This window comes from Solea solea, chromosome 2, assembly GCF_958295425.1.
Source record: "Solea solea chromosome 2, fSolSol10.1, whole genome shotgun sequence".
NCBI lineage: Eukaryota > Metazoa > Chordata > Actinopteri > Pleuronectiformes > Soleidae > Solea > Solea solea.
This window is the reverse complement of record NC_081135.1, coordinates 21,870,461-21,890,428: the sequence shown is the minus strand read 5'-3', so window position 1 is coordinate 21,890,428 and position 19,968 is coordinate 21,870,461. Positions and strand designations below refer to the sequence as shown.

The following is a 19,968-nucleotide window of genomic DNA, read 5'->3' as shown; positions in this document are numbered from 1 at the left end:
TCTAGGGTATCTGATCCCCGTTTCCCCACGGGGCATCATGTAGGAAAGCTGCGTCTCCTCAGGAAATGAGTCCAAGTAAAATGTGTCCAAGAAAAATATTTGAGCTAGGTCACAGAGCAGTGGGAGCCCATTCACTGAAGCGTCTGAGCCTGTTTCTTTTCCATCCATGTTTTAGTCCTTGTTTCCATAATTCCTGACTTAATTTCCTCCTTTGCTGCATCCCTTCCTCTCCTCTTCCTTAAAACATCTTTCTTTTCTTATGTTGATTCATCCCCTACGTCTCTTTATCCTTTTCCTCCCAAGTCAAGTCATTCTGTAATGTTTCCTCTCTTACATCTGCTTTTCACACCGACTTCCCTTCCTTCATTTGTGCTGTGTTTCCTTACATCCCTTCACTTTGTTCTTCCCTCATTCTCGTTGTTCTTTCTCTCATGAGGTGTCGAAATTCAATGAGAATCATTTCCTTAAATATTTGACAGTTTCATGTGCCGATGTAAATGTGCTACACCGTAAATAAAGACTCATTTGCGAGGTCAGTGGTCCTCAGTTGCAGGCCGCTCACAGAGACACTCGCCACACTTTGACGCGTCGCCGTGTCTGTGGCAGAGAGTAGGGGGCGCTGTCAGTACATAGGTGACGTCGGAGGATAATGTTCATGCTGCATAGCATCAGACCTTCCTCACCAGGACACCTTGTGTTTAGATTCCGGTCTTAAGTCTGACGGGATACAGTGTATATACAACCACAGAGGGCACGCCACGTGTTAGTGTAGGTATTAGTTTTGTTTGCAGCAGAGTAAACACAAGGTTGAACAGCCGTGAAAAGAGCCATGGAAACACAGTGTATTATATGTGTATGCGTGTGAGATATTCCCAGAACCTCCCAACTCTGATCACCCTCTTTATATTTGTATAAAGTTTCAAAAAAGGAGGATCTCTTTTCATTTCTTGACTCAAAAACAACACAGAAAGTCCCTGTAGTCGCTGTTGTTTATTGATTTATATTATTTGTCTCTAAGTTCAGAGGTTTCCAAACTGGACTTCATGTTCCCATCCATCCTGTTCCGAGCGGCTCGTTCCCAAACTGTCCACCCAGGGGGACGTTTCTGGGCCCAGATGAAATTTATGGTGTCAGACAGGGAAACTTTTAATAGATCTGTGATTCAGAGAGGAGAAATACAAACACACCCACGAAGCACACACAAGATTACTGCATTCTATACACGCTGAAGAGCAGGGAACTTCTCAGAAAAGGGTGAGACGTCATGAAGGCACGTTGCGCAAGTTAAGTTGGCTCAAGTTGCTGGTATTTGTGGAAATGTCATTTTGTGCAACTGCATTTCTTTGGCTTATCCACATATTTCAACAGGGTTATATTTATTTATTTTGTTCTTTCTGAAGAGATACTCTATTCCCCTCTACTGTGTGAAAGTGCTGGATGAAAATATCTCAAGACAAAAAAACTCATTCTTTAATTCACATAAACCGAAACCTTAATCGCGCATAATCAACTATATGTAAAAGCTCAACCTCTAGGTTTCACTATTCAGTCAACAAACCCCACAGCATTCTGAGCCATGTCTGATTAAAAGAGTTAGCTGGTCAATGGTCACCAGCTCTCCCTCCTCATCTGGAGAGAGTTTATCTGAAATGTTATGACCGGAATCCTCGCACATTCCTGCACCTGCAGAAGACGCAGCTGGAACAGCTTGTCAGTGACATGTATGATATGTGAATGAAGGGGTTAATCCTTGGTTTGAAAATGAAAATGCTGCGCTAGATGAATAGGCAAGAAAGAATCTGTACTTTTCTTTAAAGATCTGCCGCGTGTCTCCCTATTTTCAACCTTTTGACTCCTCTCTAAAGAAGAGACAGGCTCACATTTGAACCCCGTCAGTGTTCTACCATCCCACAAGTTTCTTTGTGTGTTTCAATAAACAGCAGACACCTGAGAATGACTGCTATATTGCTCTTTTTACAATCCCTAGTTTTTGTGTTTTTGTTATTTTCTACTAGCAGCAGATGTTTTAATATGTTACCAGGGATGTTGAGGTAAATAAATAACCTTTTTTTCTGTTCAATCGAAAGCTCAAAAAGGTTATGTCTACGGGTTTGTTTGTTTTTTATATTGACGGCATAAGGTTCAAGGATGTATTTTGTGTGCGGTGAAGCCTCCTGAGACAGATTTCCATTTTTGTGTCTGTACCTCATACACCTCATACATTAGCCGCAGTGCCTGCAATCAATCGTTGGACTTGAGGAGAGTGGGCACCTTAGATCAGCGCTGTCTGCCTCACTCAATTTCCCTCTTCTCCCCTCGTGACGTGGATTTGACCACCGATTGCTCCCGAGACACAAGACTGACGTCAGGTGGCTATGACAGAAAGAAAGAAAAAAGAAAGGAGAACAGGCATCTACAGTTGCCAAAAAATCAGCACGTGTCTCCTGAGCTTCATAATCTGGTAAAATCATGCCCAGCCTTCAGTCAGAGATACATTCACATGTAAACATACGTACATTTACATATACGTGTAGGTCTGAAGATCTTGTCATTCTGCTTCCCTCTGTTACACGTTATTGTACGTCCACCCACCGCTAGATCAATCTCAAAGAGTTTATTTGTCAGTGTCAGTGCTTTTTATACTTTGCACTATTTTGTACTACTTTTTTTTTCCAACTGTTGGGATTCTTTCAGGCTGTTGCACCTTTATTTTTAAGTGTCCGCTCCAACAAAGTCTGTTTATAAACTGCACATTGCATCTTAGCATCCCGGCAGAGACAGGAAGGGAGAAAATACAAGGCAGACAAAGGAGGATTTGGATAGATGCAAAGGCATGTGAGAAACCCTCACAGTTCTGGGAGGGAAGGAAGTGCTGGGCAGAAGTGTACTGATAAGAAAGAGGAGTAAAGGGGGATATCGTAATTATGGGGATGAGTGGAGAGAGACTTAGCCCCGGAGAGTATAGAGGAGATGAGTATGACGACGAGAGATGTTTGAGCAGTACGAAATACGGAACAGAGCTGCCAATTGCAGCTGTAGACCTAAATCTACGAGGAACTTCTACAACTTTATACAATGATGTTGAGCCATAGTTACATATCTACCTGTAATATCTACCTTTATTTTTGAGTGTTTACAATAGATGCAGCATTGTGGCGGTTGTTTTCTTACTCAAATATGCACTTTGAAACATCTCCCCCTATTATCAACTGTAAAAGAAGCCTGGTATTTATCAGGCCTGTGTTCAAGCCAAGCGGAAAGATAGTCAGCAGTGAACATACTGTTCCACGCAAATGCTCCAGACAAGGATCTCTAGTGCAGTTAAAGACACACACACACACACACACACACACACACACACACACATAGTCCCCTCTGTCACTGTATATTTTACTTCTTTGATGAACGATTACTTTGACAGGACCATTCGTCTTACATAATGAGACAGCTTGATTAATATCATTTGTTGTAAGAATGATGATTTATAGCTGTTATTGTGTCCAACTTACTAAATGCCCTCCATTACAGCAGAGAACACAAAGAAAAGAGATGGCAGTTTCTTTCCACATCTACACTTGGCATATGTATAAACATTTTTTTAACTATAGAAAAATATAATTTAACATCTATGAAGTCAATACCCTCCTCTGGTTTATTTGGTGAAGCCACCAGGGGGCTCACACTCACACGTTCAGTGTTTGGGTTTATGACCAAATATCAACTCGACTCTCATCCATCCATCCATCTTCTACCGCTTTATCCTGCACATGGGGGTCGTGGGAGGGTTGCTGTTCCAATCTCGCCATCACAGGCCCCCAACTCTCATGTTTAAATGATGATATATTATAGTGAATCACTACAGAGTGTTTTGGTGGTGTAGCAAGATTACAAATCTAACCATTGACTATATATATAAAAATGGAAATCGTCTTGAGGTTGCAAAACAAACAGTAAGCTCACAGACCTATTAGACGACGCCAGCTGTCAATCACACTGGTGTGTCCAGTATGTGCCACGTTTCATTTATTCTTTTAAATGGGAACGTTCATTACCGCTACTGCTACTGCTTTATCGTCCATGCGAGGCTCATGAGGGACTTCATCTCTGAAAACGGAACCCAGTTCTCTGGCTGTTTAAAAACAAATAAACAGCACAGACTATACAACACCCACATTGTCCATGTGTGGTTTGAGTTGTTTTGACAGGACTGTTGTCCGTCTGTTGTCTACTCTATAGGCAGCAGCTGCAGGGATGAGACTGAGGCAGAGACAAAACACACACCTTCTCTTCCAACAAGCTTTGGGTGGCTTTGCACAACACACACACACGCACACACACACACACACGTGCAGATACAACACAGTGCACAGGCTTGTAGCCATCATTTATCATTTTTATAACTAGGCCTTATCTCACACTATCTGCCTCTGACTTGTCTGTGAGCTTGTTTGAATTGTTGTCTGACATTGTTTAGGCTTCCGGCAATTTATTTAATTCCTATGAGACCCTTGGCTTTCGCTTCATATCACAAGGTCCAGAGCATCTCTCTGTCTCTGGGGAGGAACAACATCACTGTGTTTGTTAGTTCTCACAGGAAACAACGTCAGACCCCCAAACCTCAAAGGTCATCACTTATTCACCCCATGATTTCCCAGACTTTACAAAAACACGCCAAACTCCAATGGTATCTCTTTTTTTCCAACCCCTTCTTTTTTCCTCTCACTGGCCCTCATCTACTTTCTGCACCCCACTCGAGCATCGTCCTCATGCCCCAGCTGTGTGAATGGAAGTTAAATAACCTGTTTTTTTTTTTACGTTTGTATTGTTATACTTACTGTTTTTTGTCACTTGTTGACCTCTGAACCTGTTGCTGCTGTAACAAGTGAATATGGGATCACAAAAGTCAAATGTAATCTAATCTAATGTAAAATTAGTTATTGGTCGTCATACATGGTATAATATGTGTTTGTATTCTGCTATTGTCTTTGTCAAAATCCACCACTAATTAAGTAAACTAAACATTTAAAATGTAACTGATGCACAGTTTGGTATAATTGACTGAGTTTTCTGCCTTCATTGCCAAACTCACATCTAACTACAGTACCTTTCTGTCTGCCAGCATGTCCACTCTCTATCATAATACAATCAGAATTCTTAACTTTGAGTGTGCAGAGTCAAAGAGTCAATCATTGAATCTGCACTTCAAGTCCATGAAATGTGCCAGATTCAGCTGTATCAGGCTTGTTTTAATCTTCAGTTCAGTCACTTGAACTAGCAGGATGATGGTAGGGCAACAACAACTAGTGTGACCACTAGATGGCTGCAGAGAGCACATGGTGCTGGAGGAGAGACTTTCACTACAAAGACAGGTGTATGTCTCCCCCTTGCGATGCAAACTAAAAAATGAGAGTGAAACGTTCCATGTAAAAACTACATAGGTAAAAAAGTGTGAAATCAACAGGTGAGTTTAAATTGCCTTGTCATCCCAGACACTGCTTCTGTCAAACCCTATAATGTTACTGATACATAAAAATAAAAACGTGTTTGCTTCATTCTTTCTATTATAAACTGTAAGCCAGTGTTCTATCTTCGATATAAAATTGATCAAATCTTTTTTTTACAATCAAGGGTCAACATGGGCCTCTTGGTCCTCAGGGTCCACAGGGACCTCCGGGGAGATCAGGTGATCCAGGCATCCAAGGACCAAAGGGGCACAAAGGTGACAGTGGCCAGAGTGGCACCATAGGCCCAAAGGGAAATGTGGTAAAATATACTTCTCTTTTTCTTTATTAATTCATTTGCAAATACTTAAGTGTCATGTCTTTGTTTAAAATGATGATCTTTGTTGCTCCACAGGGGCAGACCGGCGTTCCTGGGTTTCCTGGAAACGATGGCATACCTGTACGTCCACCCATTTTTCTGGATGAAAGGATGAGAAACTCGCTGTTGACTGAGTATTGATTCTTTTTGTGGTTTGTTGTGACTGTTTTGATTTGATGTTTGCCCTGCAGGGACACCCAGGTCAAGCTGGTCCCAGGGGGAAACCAGGAGCAGACGGCTGTAATGGCACAAATGGAGAACCAGGCTTTTCCGGGCAACCCGGTTATCATGGCTCACCTGGTTTCCCTGTAAGTTTTATTCCAAACCTGCCTGGAAAGTACATCGTGTTTCAACATCTTGACAGTTTTTCTCTGTACTTTTGTATCCTCTTAGGGACAACATGGCAGGAAGGGAGAGAAGGGAGACACTCTGGAGCTAAGTGTGTACATGGAGCGTTTCAGGGTGAGCAACATGAGTTCTGAAGAACACCTGCCTCCATGAAATCATAATATATATGCCTCTATGATGTTATTAATGTCTCAAATCGTTTAAAAATCCATCCACAGGGAGATCCAGGCACACCAGGGATGCATGGAATATTTGTAAGACAAATTCAGTTCCATCTGAAACTTTACTTGTTGTCTGATACATTATGTGATCTTTCCAATTCATGCACTTTAATTTGATTTTTTCAGGGCCCTTCAGGAAACCCAGGCTGGCCAGGCAGCAGAGGCATTCAAGGACCTAAGGTGTGTGGGTTTGTGAGAGAGTGCATGTTCTTATGTTGTGAAGCATCATCGATCATGGACAGTTTATATAATCAATTATGATATGAAGTGCTTATTTGGAGCTTGTTTTCTGTCTTCTGAAAGGGTCCCCCAGGGCCTCCAGGGCCACGTGGAGCTAAGGTAAGGCAACAACAATAGATATAATGTAGTATAACTCAAATCTGGAAATTTAATCTCGTACTGTAATAAACTGCCAATAGGCGACATCACACATTTGTTTGTTTGTGTTCTGGGCAGGGCACGATGACCAAAGTGTATAAAGGAAACAAGGGAGAACAAGTGAGTGGCCCTGATCATGACAATCACTATGTTAACGTCTCCACATTCACTGATTACATGAAAAATCATGACTCACATGACATGACAGTTTGAGATGTTGGACCTGATACATGTACTTGTGTTTACTAAAACAGCAGTTTCACTCCAGTTCTGACATTACGATTTCTACTTGATAACTTTTATTTGCAACTGAATAATTTGATTTCAAAAAATCCGTCTGATTTCTGTTGCACTTCCTACTTTCACCACAGGGAGACATCGGACCACCGGGGCTGCCAGGAAACTCTACTCATCCTCATACTCTGCCTCCGTATGGTCCCCAGGTCTGTGCATCAGCATCCTGTGCTCATCTTTATTCATTGGCCTCTTAATTTAGTAATTATGGGAAGAAATGACGCAAACACTGGTGTACTGTTCAAATATTTTTATAGGGACCTACTGGAGAGCAAGGCCCGAAAGGAGAGAAAGGAGAGGTATGTCAGCATTCGTTGGCATTTGTAGATATTTCCATGGTGCTTGTGCACGTACATACACACACGGACATACAGGATATCGGACACAGTATTCACACTGAAGCATGTCGCTGACCTTTTCTTTGGATTGGTTCATTTCAGGACGAAAACAGGGGGGAAACTGGTATCATGGGATTCCCTGGTTTGCGGGTAACGCAGTTAAACCTCTCCACATTTAAGCAAAACTCCATCCTTTATCCTTTTGTTATGTTCATTTAACACTGTTGTTCAATGCTGTTATAGGGCGAATCTGGTGCAGATGGGAGCCCTGGACCAAGGGTATGTTTATGTAAAAATAGTATCATCATTGTATGTAAAATTCACATTAAATGTGCTCGTATAACACAGTGACATCAACTCCTGTGCAGGGGGAGCCTGGTGACGGAGGAGTAATAGGCAGACATGGACCTAAGGTGAGAATGTAGTCAGTTTTAATTCATTGTGATTTACACAAATATGTGTGAACAAAAACACTGTCGCGATCACACTAAACAACAACTAACATAGCCTCTTAAACACTAGTAAAAAGAAAAACAGAACATTATTCCACTCTCATGTTAGCAATGTTGTTCCATATATAATATATTCAAAGTTCTAGGGGAGATGTGGGAAATGTGTGTATTCAGTAATGCACAAGATAACGACAATATTTCAATTTAAATGTATTGTAATTCAAGGTTTCCTTCAGTATATAAACTTAACTTAGCTCCATACAGTTTATTTCATTTTTCATTTGTATGTTATTTTGAATTGACATATTTAACTGACGTTTAAGTGGGAAGAGAGACTGACGGCACGTTTGTGTTCCAGGGAGTCAGAGGAGACCCAGGAGATGTGATTACATCTGGATCGCTATGGCCTTGGTCTTCAACAGGTAGATTGATAAACACTGGTGAAAAAGTCACATCATTAGTTAACAGGGGGGGGAAAGAAAAGTGAGACACCTCAGTTCTAACAGGCACTGTAACTGTAGCTCACACGAAGCGACTCATCTCAAAGAATCACAGTGTTTAAGACAATGCTGGATCAGATGAGAGGAAATAAAGTTCACATGAACTCACATAAACTCAGTGAAGCTAAGGAATAGTAGAACGTCTTGTCAGCTGACAGCATGCAGGTTCACAGTGGTTAACTGGTTGAAATTGAAATAATTAATGTCTGAATGATTGATTTTCGCTTTCATATTGGTGTGGAAACTAAATTGGTTGTAAACAATGATAGCAAAACAGTTAAGACACTGTTTGTGCTCTGTTACAGAGCTACATGGGTTAAAGCAGCAGGGACTAAAGAAGGGATTAAAGCGGTTGACGTTACTTGTTGCACACACGCTAAGAAATGTTTTTGTCATTTGATTTGATAAGGTCCACCTGGTCCGCCTGGTACTCATGGTGAGCAGGGTCCAGATGGAGAGAGGGGCCCGATAGGAGATCAAGGCCCCCCTGGACCCCCCGGGCGTCCTGCTTCTGATACACAACAACATGGTAGTGAAGAAAGTTTCTTTCACTCTGTTAATTCACAGACTCACACTCATTTTTCGACAATACATGAACACGTGAACTATCATGGGTAAGTAACTGACACGTAAGTTTGGACGTCATATCACCAAACTGTGTCATATGGACTGAGGGTCCATGGATTATGTGCTGTCTGTCTTTAGAATCTTGCGTGAGATAAGGAACGAGTCTGCATGAACATAAAAAACAGGAACACAAGAATGATTTCTCCAGGACAGACAGATAATAAAAAGCAGAACTTCAAGAGACAAAGATAAATAAACGTGAAGAATCATAGTAAAATGGGCAACATTCAGCATTATGAAACACAAAAAACAAAACCTTTGTATGACAAAAGCCAAGAAGCCATTTCTCAACTGAAGTATAATGCAAGATTTGTTTTATTTTGTTTACAGACAGCCACCGCCTATTGTTTTATTTTAATGTTAAACTATATTTAAATATACTTCTAAGCCTAACACAAACCTTTTGGCCACTGCTCTGTCAGAACTAAACTCATCATTTAACAGTGTCGTTCATATGCTCTTAATAATTGTATGTATGAATGTGTGATAGTTTATTGTGCATTCATTAGGGTCAAGAATTTAATATTCCTTTGTGTCTCTTTTAGTGTTTGACTACTTTGGGCCTTTTGGTGTCAGTGGTGAGAAAGGAGATCAAGGCCAAAAAGGGGACACAGGGCTTCCTGCTGTCACTGCAGGACCCCCGGGTGCCAATGGGCGCCCAGGTGCCAGGGGCCCTCCAGGGCCTAAAGGAACATGTATGTTGTTTTAATATTTAATCATTATTTCTTATTATTATCTGCCTTTTTTATATGTGTTTGTTCTAAAACTGTATTCCTCTTTGTCCCAAGGGGCTGAGTTCTTCAAAGGGTCTGCGGGTGGTAGAGGAAGGCCGGGAAATGCTGGCTTTAAAGGACCAAAAGGTGCTGTGCCCTTACTGAACCATGAACTTTAACCCTTACAACACGGAGCATTGAGGCTGCTTTTTCCCATTACTGTGTTAAAACTTATCACGCAGAGGCGACAACAATGTGGTTCTTTTCATTTTCGCCAACTATACTATAAATGTATTGAATTCGTGAAAATTGGAAACAGTTCAAGGTTAGCTGAGTCATTTTTATGGACAAAAATTAAAGAAAAAACTGTCTATTTTGTGACTTGTGACACAATTATCATTACTATTGTTTTTGTTTTGTTTTTTAAATATTTGATATAAAATGAATCATAACTTTCCCTCAGCAACACATAAGAAAAAATGCATTTTGTAAAGCCTGAAGATGACCTATCTTATAAACACACCTATAAACACACACACACACACTAGCAGTTAGCCACCACAGAGCGACTCCACTAGTTGCAAACTGACCTGACCGTCATGCACTAATGCACCATATTGTGTCCTTTCTTGTGCACCTGTAGGTGAACATGGAGTGTGTGAGTGCAGCATTGCAAACGCTCCAGTTGGACTACCTGGCCCTGTCGGAGAGCGTGGTGATGCTGGAATGACTGGAGAGTTTGGTCAGGAGGGTGATGGTGGAGACCCTGGTCTCCAAGGCGATGATGGGTTCCCTGTAAGAAAAATCAAGAGAATCCTTTGGGGGGTTTTTCTTTACAAAAATCATATATCATATTAATATTTTTTTCCCATTATGTTTTTATGTGTTTTCTGTTAGGGCTCTCGTGGACTCATTGGGGAACCAGGCCCAAAAGGCAGAAAAGGGGACACAGCAGTGGCCACACAGAAAGGTGCAGTAGAAAAGTGATTTAATCTCATTTTAGCGGGCAACTCTATCATGTGTGTTCACATATACATGTTTGCTGATTCATGATCTGCACAGGATACCATGGAGATCAAGGAGATCCTGGTCTAGACGGTGAGCCAGGATCACCAGGTGCTGCAGGCCTGAGCGGTGTGCATGGTTTCCCTGGGAACCGTGGTTTTTCAGTGAGTCCTTCAGTCATGTCCATACTGATATTCTCTAAATCCTCCCTTCCTCACCACTCTTTGCAAATAGTGGATGCATTCATGGTTTAATAATGATTGAGCTGGTTCATATCTACAGGGAGAAGGTCCCAGGGGAGAGCCTGGAGACAAAGGTTTCCCAGGTCTACCCGGTCGACCCGGTGCAGCCGGGCTGAGGGGAGAACCAGGTGCAGTACTTGGGGCTCTAAAAGGCCAACGTGGTTTACCCGGTGATGACGGTCTTGCAGGCTTTCCAGGAATTCCAGGAACACCTGGCAGCCCAGGTGAGAGGCATCCGACCACTTCCTTCCCCCTATTATCTTGTCTTAATATGTTTTCTTATCTATTTCTCCTTTGGAGCCTTGTCGTATTACATGATTTCATTTAACCATGCCTCTCTAAACAAATGCCCACTTTTGTAAAATAATACAAAGCAATGAAACGGGAATGAATGAGAAAACGAGGAAGCATGACATATATACATATATATATATATATATCGCTGTATTATTTACTTTTCTTTCTTCGCCTCTTATTGTCTCCCTGATGCGGAGGTTGCATCCTTCAAACCAGCCGCAGCAGAGCTTGTTTGAGATAATGCTTGTGCTTTTGAATAACTCTGTTTCCGAATGCCTCTCTCTTCCATACGCTCTCAATTGCAACTGAAAGGTGACTGTAGACCGACAGGAGATGGAGGACAGGTGGATGTAACAGGTAGCTGGTATCATAACATTTTCTTATTGCTTCTTTTGTAACAGCTCTTTTATAACAACTTTGCCTTTGGTTTATTTGATTGTGTGCATGATCATGTTTTTAAATGTATATGATTCACCCTGAATTTTAGTGTTTTGACGTCATGAAATACAAGCTAATGGTAGTTACATGCTCCAAAAAAATAACCCGCACTGAGTAGTAGACAGAAATCACCAAATAGTTTATTTTCCCATCCACGATGTTGCCCTAAAGACTGGGTTTCTCTTATTAGGTTCTTGCGGTGCAAATCCAGGGCCCCCCGGGCCACCTGGACCTCCAGGACCTGATGGGTTACCAGGTTTTCCAGGTAATATGTCAACAGATTATTGCTTTGTATGGCTTGCAGGTTTATAGCTTAGAGTCATTTTGTTGCCTTTGTATATTCTTGGAACCAACAGGACTCATAGGTCAAAAGGGACCACCAGGTCTAGATGGAGCACATGGAGAGAAAGGAGAAACAGGAGATCAAGGCGTAGGTGGCCGTCCTGGGTTTCCAGGTAGGAAATGACAAGAAAACAGCGATAGTCGAGTAGATAAACTCAAATCAGACATGTCATTAGTCCTAGTCATTTCCTCTATTAACCTTTATTGTTTTCTAACAAAGGTTTTGCTGGTCCTCGGGGAGACCATGGAGTTCCTGGCAGGAAAGGTTTGAATGGAAACCCTGGTTTGCCTGGTGTTCCCGGGCGGCATGGGAACCAAGGTGAGAAGGGTCAGCACGGTGAGATCTTTGGAGCATCACCAGGAGCCCCCGGTGACCAAGGGCTGCCTGGGCTTCTGGGAAATAAGGGTGAAACCGGGGATGAAGGAGATCCTGGTTATCCAGGTGAGCTATGAATAGTCACTTATGTTCTGACATAAAGCTTGAATAGACAATTTTCAGGTTTAAACTTGTTATGATGGTGTTGAAATGATTTGCTCAGTGTATTAGCCATATGAAAATTCATCATTTATATTGATCCTCTATAAGCCTTGCTTTGACTGCGTTATTCTTTTGAGTTATTTTTCAGAAAGACTACAAAAAAGAAGGAATTGTGTTATCTCACATCACAACATTCACCCTATATCTGCCCTGAGAGTGTTTTTGTTATAATACAGCACAACCCCAGCTCTGAGGAAAACACAAAAGTTGTCTGTTGCCCCATTTACTAATGATTTCATTAACCTTTTCTTTCTCTCTTCTTGCCACGTTTTCAGTATTAGTGAGGATAATAATGGATTTGAGAGCTGTTGTTTCATGTTTTTGTTCATTGATTTAAACCAGGAATGGCAGGCATGCCTGGTATGATTGGTCACAAAGGAGAGCATGGCCCTCATGGCCTACAGGGGGAGGAAGGAAGGCCTGGGCCAGCGGGCAAGTATGGCTATCCTGGTGACCCTGGACAATCAGGTCCACCTGGGCCTTATGGTGCTGTTGGACAGCCAGGTTAGACAAACACACACACAACACACCCCCTTCCCTAAATATTGTTCTTCACATATGACATGCTTGTTCCTTGTGGAATATCATCCTGCTCACCAGGTTTCACCGGAGAAAGGGGAACCGAGGGGGAACCAGGCCCTCCAGGTCCTTTTGGATTAAAAGGGACCCCTGGACAATACGGTAATGATGGTGTTGCTGGAGAGTATGGCTCACCGGGTGACCCAGGATTGCCAGGTATAGATGGACACCCAGGAGGGCCGGGAATTAAAGGTTTGTTCCTCAGATTCTTCAAATTGATAATCTGTTCTGTACTCACAGTGTAAAAAATAGGTGTAATTTGTAAATAATTCATGTGGGTTTTGGGCAGAAGTTCTTTTTTCCAATGTTCTCTGTCTTACCTAGGCTACAAAGGCTCCCCTGGCATGTCTGGTTTTGAGGGGAACAGAGGTGTTCATGGGTTGAAGGGCGTCAGTGGACAAAAGGGAGAACCTGGCGTGCAGGGACAATTTGGCCCAAAAGGAGTGATTGGGAAAAAGGGAAAACAAGGTGAGATTGTTTTTTTTTTTATCAAAATCATCAGTCCATTGTGTTTAAGTGAGGCCTTGGCATAAACACTTGAAATTACCATCTCCTTCTGCCATCCAGGTGAGCGTGGTGTGACTGGACGACCTGGTGAGAAACCTCATATCCCTGCCCAGATAGTGGTTGAAATGAAGGGTCTCAAGGGAGATCGTGGAGACCCAGGAAAGCATGGTTTCACTGGATCTAGAGGTGTGAAGCTTCGCTAATATCCTGATCTGAACCCCCTCTCAGCCTCCCTGGCATCACAAGCCCGACTTCACCCCTTCCTTTCTCTTTCTTATGCTAGGTTTGAAGGGTTTCCCTGGTGTGCCTGGGTGGGAAGGAGGACATGGTTTGCCCGGAGAGCCCAGCAATGACAAAGGACAGCATGGAGACCCAGGTGCTCAGGGACTCCCAGGTCTAAAAGGAATGCCAGGCCCAACGGGGAATCGAGGAATAAGCGGTTTTCAAGGAATGGATGGCAGCAAGGTGAAAACAATTGTAGAAACAGAGACAGAGAGAGAGACCATATCAGTCCAGTATTAGCTTCTCTGCACTGGCTACAGATACAGTTTTCAGATACAGAATTCAATTCAATTTAAAATCCTCCCCCTCACACATAAAACACTTATGATCAGGCCCCATCATACCTCAAAGAACAAGTTTTCCTTGTCATCCTAACAAATCACTTTGGTCCTTACTTGTGGTTACCAGAGTCTATATGAGTAGAATGGGAGGCAGAGCCTTCAGTTACCAGACTTAAAACCTTCCTTTTTGATGAAGCTTTTGGTTAGAGCTGACTCAGGGAAGTAGAAAGCCAGCATTGCAATCAATAGACGTCAGATCAGGAATCGTGTATTCATGATGGAAAATGAAGGATTCATTGTTTTTGAACACATGATCAGAATAGCTCATGGTATGCCCTCTGATTTCCCCACTCTGCAATGTCATCACAACTTCTCAGGCATTTATATTAAACAAATGTAATAAAAATAAAAAAATAACAAAAATAATAGCTCATTAATTACTTTTCAGGGAATTAAAGGAAGCCGTGGTGCCTACGGTGCATCAGGAGACAAAGGAAAAAAGGGGGTCAAAGGTACAGTCTTGTTAAGTTAAACTCCAGACCACTTGAGATTTAGATGCTAATTTTAAAACCAGTGTGTTAATACATTTTGGAATACTTTTATAGGTGGACAAGGCCCTCGTATAGACCTTCCAGGAGCTACAGGATTGAGAGGAGAGGAAGGTTTCCAAGGAGAACCCGGTACTTGCATACATACATGCATGTTCTTGATCAGAACCAGTTTACAGTCTCATTTTGGGCTGATGTGAATGACTTAATACTCCTACAGGTCAAAGAGGATTAACAGGAAATACTGGGGACAGGGGCACAACTGGATTTGATGGCATTGAAGGGAAAAGGGGAGAACCGGGTGATCCAGGAATAGCAGGTTTCTCAGGTAAGAGAGTCTTTTCACCTCAAGTTCAATTTAAGTATGTTAATTAGATGTTGTGCATTGTACCCGAATAACATAATAACATTTTGTTTTTCTGCAGGCTCAGATGGGCAGAGGGGAACTCCTGGGAACCAAGGTCCAAAAGGCTTTCCTGGAGTTCCTGGAAAAGATGGAAGCCCAGGCTTTCCTGGTTTCCCAGGAAACAAGGGTAAACATATCTGACCACTGTGCCAACTTTTTTCTTCCGTCTTTAAATGCTTGTAATCCACCATATTCCACCATTCAATCTCTATCCATGTGTGCAGGTTTCCCTGGCTTGGAGGGTCTTTATGGGTTACATGGATTGAAAGGACAAAAGGGTATCCCAGGAAATCCAGGTATTTAACCACATCACAAAAAAATTGTGGTGATAAACAATCCTTTCTAAAATAGACCAGTTATGTTTTATATAGCTTTTTATTTACAAGTTAAAGGTCCCAGAAGCATATTTTTATAACCAGTTTCTTACTATGTGAACACAATTTTGGTTTTAAGACTTCCCTTGACAGTTAGTCGTTACTCGAGGTAAGGGATACATTGAATTTGTGAGTCATAAACACAACACAATAAGCTATGTTATAATGTAGATAAACACTTCAACAGCAGCAAGTAAACTCTTCTATAAGAAGTGTAAAAACTTGCGGCATGTATTGATTTTCTTTTCTGGCCATATCTTCAAAAGGTCTGGATATCATTGGACCAGCTGGGGAGCCAGGAGCCAAAGGAGAGAGAGGAGAGAGCGGTGACCCCAACAGCCAACCAGGTTTTCCAGGCACAGCGGGTTTGAAAGGCTTCCAAGGACCTCAAGGTTAGCCAGTACTCTGCTACATTCACAAGGCCGTGTTAGACTAGAGGCCCTCAGTCTTCTGAGAGAATCAATCAATATGCTGCAGTGTAACGTAACCATTTTGAGACGTGGAACAATCACATGTTTCATTTCAGGTGACTACGGTCATCCTGGACTACCAGGATTCCGTGGCCCCATTGGACCAGATGGGACTGCAGGCAGACCAGGACTTAGAGGTGACCTGGGATTTCCAGGAGCTAAAGGATTGCAAGGTGAAAAAAATGATCTAGAAACAGTGAAAAAGGTCACTTTGTTACATTGTTTTTTGTTGTTGTTATTGTTGTTTACATAAAAAATGCTGATGGAGGAGGTTATACTTTTGATTATTGTATTACTCTGATTTAAAGTGTTAATTGCCTACGAATGCTGAAGCCAGAGAACAAGATTTGTTTATTTTGATAGATTTATGAGCTAAATCTCTGTCATTTACACTGTGCATCAAATAATCAAAGTAAGCATAAGGGCCACAGTATAATTGATATAACTATCACACAGAGAGTTTTAATGTTGAGTTTTTGAATATTTATTAACTCATAAGCATTTGTTACTCAGGTTTCCCTGGACCCAGAGGACTTCCTGGTGTGGGTGCTCCCCCCGGAGAAAAGGGTGTTGAGGGTTTTAATGGGTTTCCTGGAATCCCTGGTAGGAAAGGATTCAAAGGAGATCAAGGTTCATCGGGATACAAGGGGCCCCATGGTGTCTCTGGGAAAAAAGGTATGAACGTAAAATGAAATATTTTCCATTGATAAGCCTTAACCACAACCTTTGGTTACATTACCACGACGTCATTCCATTGGATGCATGATATATTTTTCTGGCAGCTCAGTCTTTTTGTAGTGTGTTCATCCTTTGGGTTGAGTTTATTATTATCATTATTAATAATGATAATAATAACAATAATAATAATAATAATGATAATAATAACAATAACAATAATAACAACAACAATAGTTTTCAAGGTCATCAATTCATCCAGTATTTTAGTTGAACTTTTTCTTTTTTATCTTAATCTTTCGTTGTCTTAATGTAATATTTTATTTACATATAGCACCTTTAAGGGTAATAATAATGCTAATAAAATGCTAATGAAACCTTAATTTCAGTGAATCATAATACATTACACAATACTAGTATTGTATAATAATATAATAAAATAATCTAAAAAAAATGAAAAAATAACTGGCAATAAAAATATATTTTATTAAATAATAATTATAAAGTAAATTATAAACAAAAACAAATTGAAGTTTGAGGTCCTAAAGATGATACACAAGCAGTTGTTTGTTGCTTATTAACTCGATGAACTGCTACATTGTCACTGTTGATATGCTATTGTTTTACAGGGGTGAAAGGAGAGCAAGGAGTGATGGGAGTTCCTGGTTTAAATGGTGTGAAGGGTGAAAGAGGCCAAGTCGGTACAAAAGGAAACACCGGACCAACAGGTTAATTGTGCACTAATGTACCCACTGCCCAGTTGAAATCCCACATGTGCCCTTTTATCTAGGTCATAACATAACCCATCTCTGCTGCAGGTTTTCGTGGAGTTCCAGGTTCCCAGGGTCCTCCTTCAATTCCCATCAGTATTCCAGGAGAGAGAGGCCCTCCAGGGCCACAGGGTATCCGTGGACCCGGGGGGGTCGGAGGGGAACCGGGTCCGCATGGTCCTCCTGGTGATCCAGGTTAGTCATTCTAATCAAACATTTGTTACTGAGCATCCGTGAAATAAAAGTCCTGCACGTCTACATCAATGTAAACATGTTACTGTACAGGTTTCATAGGACCTTTTGGGCCAAAGGGCATGCCGGGTATTGGCGGCACACCGGGAACACCTGGATTCCGTGGAGGCGTTGGACATATTGGCCACCCCGGTCTACAAGGCATGGAAGGTGCGTCTGACACTGTGAGGCAGTTTAAGATTAGGTTGATGAACCTGGATGAAAGGATTTAAAGTAGGTGAAGAATTGAACAGGGAACCAGTTACCAATAGGTTTTTGATTGTCATTTTTGTGTCAGTTGTTTATGTTAACAAATCAGTAGTCTTTTTGGCTGTCATAACTCAGATGTTTAAGAATCTTCTGGAGTTATAGGAGTTTCATTAAAAACACCTTCTTTGAAAACACATTTCTAAAAATGTCAGATTTGGTTTGAAAGAAAATTGTGTGATAATCCCCCATATAGGTCTCTGTTACTGTGTAATTAGGTTAAAATCCTGATCCTGATTCAAACTCAGTACTAGTTAGATCTGTTATTGTATATATCATCAGCCTAAAAGTTGCATTTGCCAAAGAATTTAAGTATTTTTAGATGTATTTATATATAGTGTGTCCATATCCATCATATCATTTAGATGACTTTGCAAAGCACAGCTCTGACTTCACATTGTTCAATAGGTCACAGTGGCAACCCTGGGATCCCTGGGTTACCTGGTATGCCTGGCCGCAGTGTCAGTGTTGGGTACCTACTGGTGAAACACAGTCAGTCCGATCATAAGCCCATGTGTCCTGTGGGAATGTCTAAACTCTGGGACGGCTACAGCTTGCTGTACTTCGAAGGCCAGGAAAAGGCTCACAACCAGGATCTCGGTAAGTGGGGACAAACAAATTGTTTCCAACAAACTACTGTTTCAAAATGATTTTTGGTCCATCTGTCTGTTTACTGTGTAGACTCTCGGCATGTGCCAGCGTGACGTTTGCGGTAGTACAGTCCTGTCAGAATGCATTATTTTTCATTAAACATGGTGAGTCAGTGAACCAGAAGACATACCACAGGGTTCAGTAGATTTTGATGACAGTTCATTTGCAGGCACTTGCTGAAAGCATTTCACATTTCAAGCAGAGCCGACATAATTATTGCATGCCTGCCAGCCAGTTTCTGTTTGATTTTTACGTTGTCTCAATACTTGCTCCAGGTGTAGGAGCCTCTATAATACAAAACTATATGTTTCGAAAGAAGAATAAACACATTCTTCATATAAACAAATAAAAAAGAATACATTTGGGGGTTTTGCTGCTTGGTCTGCTGTGATTAGTATCTTCCATTTAACTCTTGACCAATGTGAGCAAACCTCAGGTAGAGGTGACTGGATAATCAACGTTGCCTTATCATTCCACCAAGTATTCTTTCTCTCCTTGTGCAACAGTTTTTTTTCAGCATTTGCTGTTATTCCAGTTGTAAATGTGGCCGCTTGTCCTTTTCAGGTTTGGCTGGCTCTTGCCTCCCCAAGTTCAGCACCATGCCCTTCCTGTACTGCAACCCTGGAGACCTGTGTTACTACGCCAGCAGAAATGATAAGTCCTACTGGTTGTCAACAACTGCGCCTCTTCCTATGATGCCCGTGGAGGAGGGAGAGATTAAACCATACATCAGCCGCTGCTCAGTGTGCGAGGCTCCATCAGTTGCCATTGCTGTCCACAGCCAGGACATCACGATCCCACAGTGTCCTTTGGGCTGGCGCAGCCTGTGGATTGGCTACTCCTTCATCATGGTGAGTACTGATTTCATTTCAGGAGTCCAAGGTGCTTAGTGCAACAGTTGCAACAAACAGGGAATCTCCGCTCAACCCTCCCTTTCCTAAGCAGAGAACTACGAAGGCTGTTTGCATACCAGACAGGATATAAACACTGTCACTATTCTCTCCACTCTTCCAATCGCTGCCGCTTCTCCATGTGTTTTGTGTTTATGTTTGTGAGCGGAGGCATTCATCTTTGAAGCATTGTAGGTTTCCACTTCAAAATATAAAATGCATGCTCCCTGGCTGGTGTGTCCTTGACTGATATACATTTAAAAAGCGTCTAAGACAAATACAAACATACTTATGGGTAGAGCATTCCATTTCAGCTAATAAACCTAACTGAATGTTACACAATGGACCATTTGTTCCTACGAAGGAGGAGATGTTTCCCAGAACATCTGACTTCTGTTATTACAGTCAGTGTACAGCTCCCATGTTTATTGGAATTAAGAACAATGTTTTTAGACAACAAAGGTGTGTGAGAAAGAAATCAGTC

At 41.7% G+C, this 19,968-nt stretch overlaps 1 protein-coding gene across 3 annotated transcripts in view; it reads left to right on the top strand.

Annotated features, from left to right (window-relative positions):
- col4a2 (collagen, type IV, alpha 2) overlaps positions 1 to 19,968 on the top strand; it is a 55,339-nt gene that overhangs the window by 34,032 nt on the left and 1,339 nt on the right. Inside the window, exons 5-47 of one of the 3 annotated variants that reach the window (XM_058623153.1) lie at positions 5,629 to 5,763; positions 5,857 to 5,901; positions 6,012 to 6,128; positions 6,214 to 6,282; positions 6,387 to 6,422; positions 6,516 to 6,569; positions 6,693 to 6,728; positions 6,846 to 6,887; positions 7,139 to 7,210; positions 7,319 to 7,360; positions 7,502 to 7,549; positions 7,643 to 7,678; positions 7,768 to 7,812; positions 8,210 to 8,273; positions 8,761 to 8,880; positions 9,524 to 9,673; positions 9,767 to 9,838; positions 10,335 to 10,486; positions 10,589 to 10,661; positions 10,754 to 10,860; positions 10,979 to 11,162; positions 11,548 to 11,592; positions 11,864 to 11,938; positions 12,030 to 12,128; positions 12,236 to 12,457; positions 12,896 to 13,057; positions 13,154 to 13,324; positions 13,457 to 13,600; positions 13,700 to 13,825; positions 13,923 to 14,104; positions 14,651 to 14,714; positions 14,808 to 14,882; positions 14,971 to 15,078; positions 15,176 to 15,283; positions 15,381 to 15,452; positions 15,797 to 15,922; positions 16,057 to 16,173; positions 16,514 to 16,675; positions 17,305 to 17,403; positions 17,494 to 17,640; positions 17,731 to 17,847; positions 18,352 to 18,543; positions 19,159 to 19,445. In XM_058623153.1, coding sequence (XP_058479136.1) covers positions 5,629 to 5,763; positions 5,857 to 5,901; positions 6,012 to 6,128; positions 6,214 to 6,282; positions 6,387 to 6,422; positions 6,516 to 6,569; positions 6,693 to 6,728; positions 6,846 to 6,887; positions 7,139 to 7,210; positions 7,319 to 7,360; positions 7,502 to 7,549; positions 7,643 to 7,678; positions 7,768 to 7,812; positions 8,210 to 8,273; positions 8,761 to 8,880; positions 9,524 to 9,673; positions 9,767 to 9,838; positions 10,335 to 10,486; positions 10,589 to 10,661; positions 10,754 to 10,860; positions 10,979 to 11,162; positions 11,548 to 11,592; positions 11,864 to 11,938; positions 12,030 to 12,128; positions 12,236 to 12,457; positions 12,896 to 13,057; positions 13,154 to 13,324; positions 13,457 to 13,600; positions 13,700 to 13,825; positions 13,923 to 14,104; positions 14,651 to 14,714; positions 14,808 to 14,882; positions 14,971 to 15,078; positions 15,176 to 15,283; positions 15,381 to 15,452; positions 15,797 to 15,922; positions 16,057 to 16,173; positions 16,514 to 16,675; positions 17,305 to 17,403; positions 17,494 to 17,640; positions 17,731 to 17,847; positions 18,352 to 18,543; positions 19,159 to 19,445 — 4,599 coding nt within the window. Of the gene's footprint in view, positions 1 to 5,628; positions 5,764 to 5,856; positions 5,902 to 6,011; positions 6,129 to 6,213; positions 6,283 to 6,386; positions 6,423 to 6,515; positions 6,570 to 6,692; positions 6,729 to 6,845; positions 6,888 to 7,138; positions 7,211 to 7,318; positions 7,361 to 7,501; positions 7,550 to 7,642; positions 7,679 to 7,767; positions 7,813 to 8,209; positions 8,274 to 8,760; positions 8,881 to 9,523; positions 9,674 to 9,766; positions 9,839 to 10,334; positions 10,487 to 10,588; positions 10,662 to 10,753; positions 10,861 to 10,978; positions 11,163 to 11,547; positions 11,596 to 11,863; positions 11,939 to 12,029; positions 12,129 to 12,235; positions 12,458 to 12,895; positions 13,058 to 13,153; positions 13,325 to 13,456; positions 13,601 to 13,699; positions 13,826 to 13,922; positions 14,105 to 14,650; positions 14,715 to 14,807; positions 14,883 to 14,970; positions 15,079 to 15,175; positions 15,284 to 15,380; positions 15,453 to 15,796; positions 15,923 to 16,056; positions 16,174 to 16,513; positions 16,676 to 17,304; positions 17,404 to 17,493; positions 17,641 to 17,730; positions 17,848 to 18,351; positions 18,544 to 19,158; positions 19,446 to 19,968 lie in introns of all 3 variants that reach the window. The other 2 variants (XM_058623152.1, XM_058623154.1) reach the window with 2 other exon arrangements.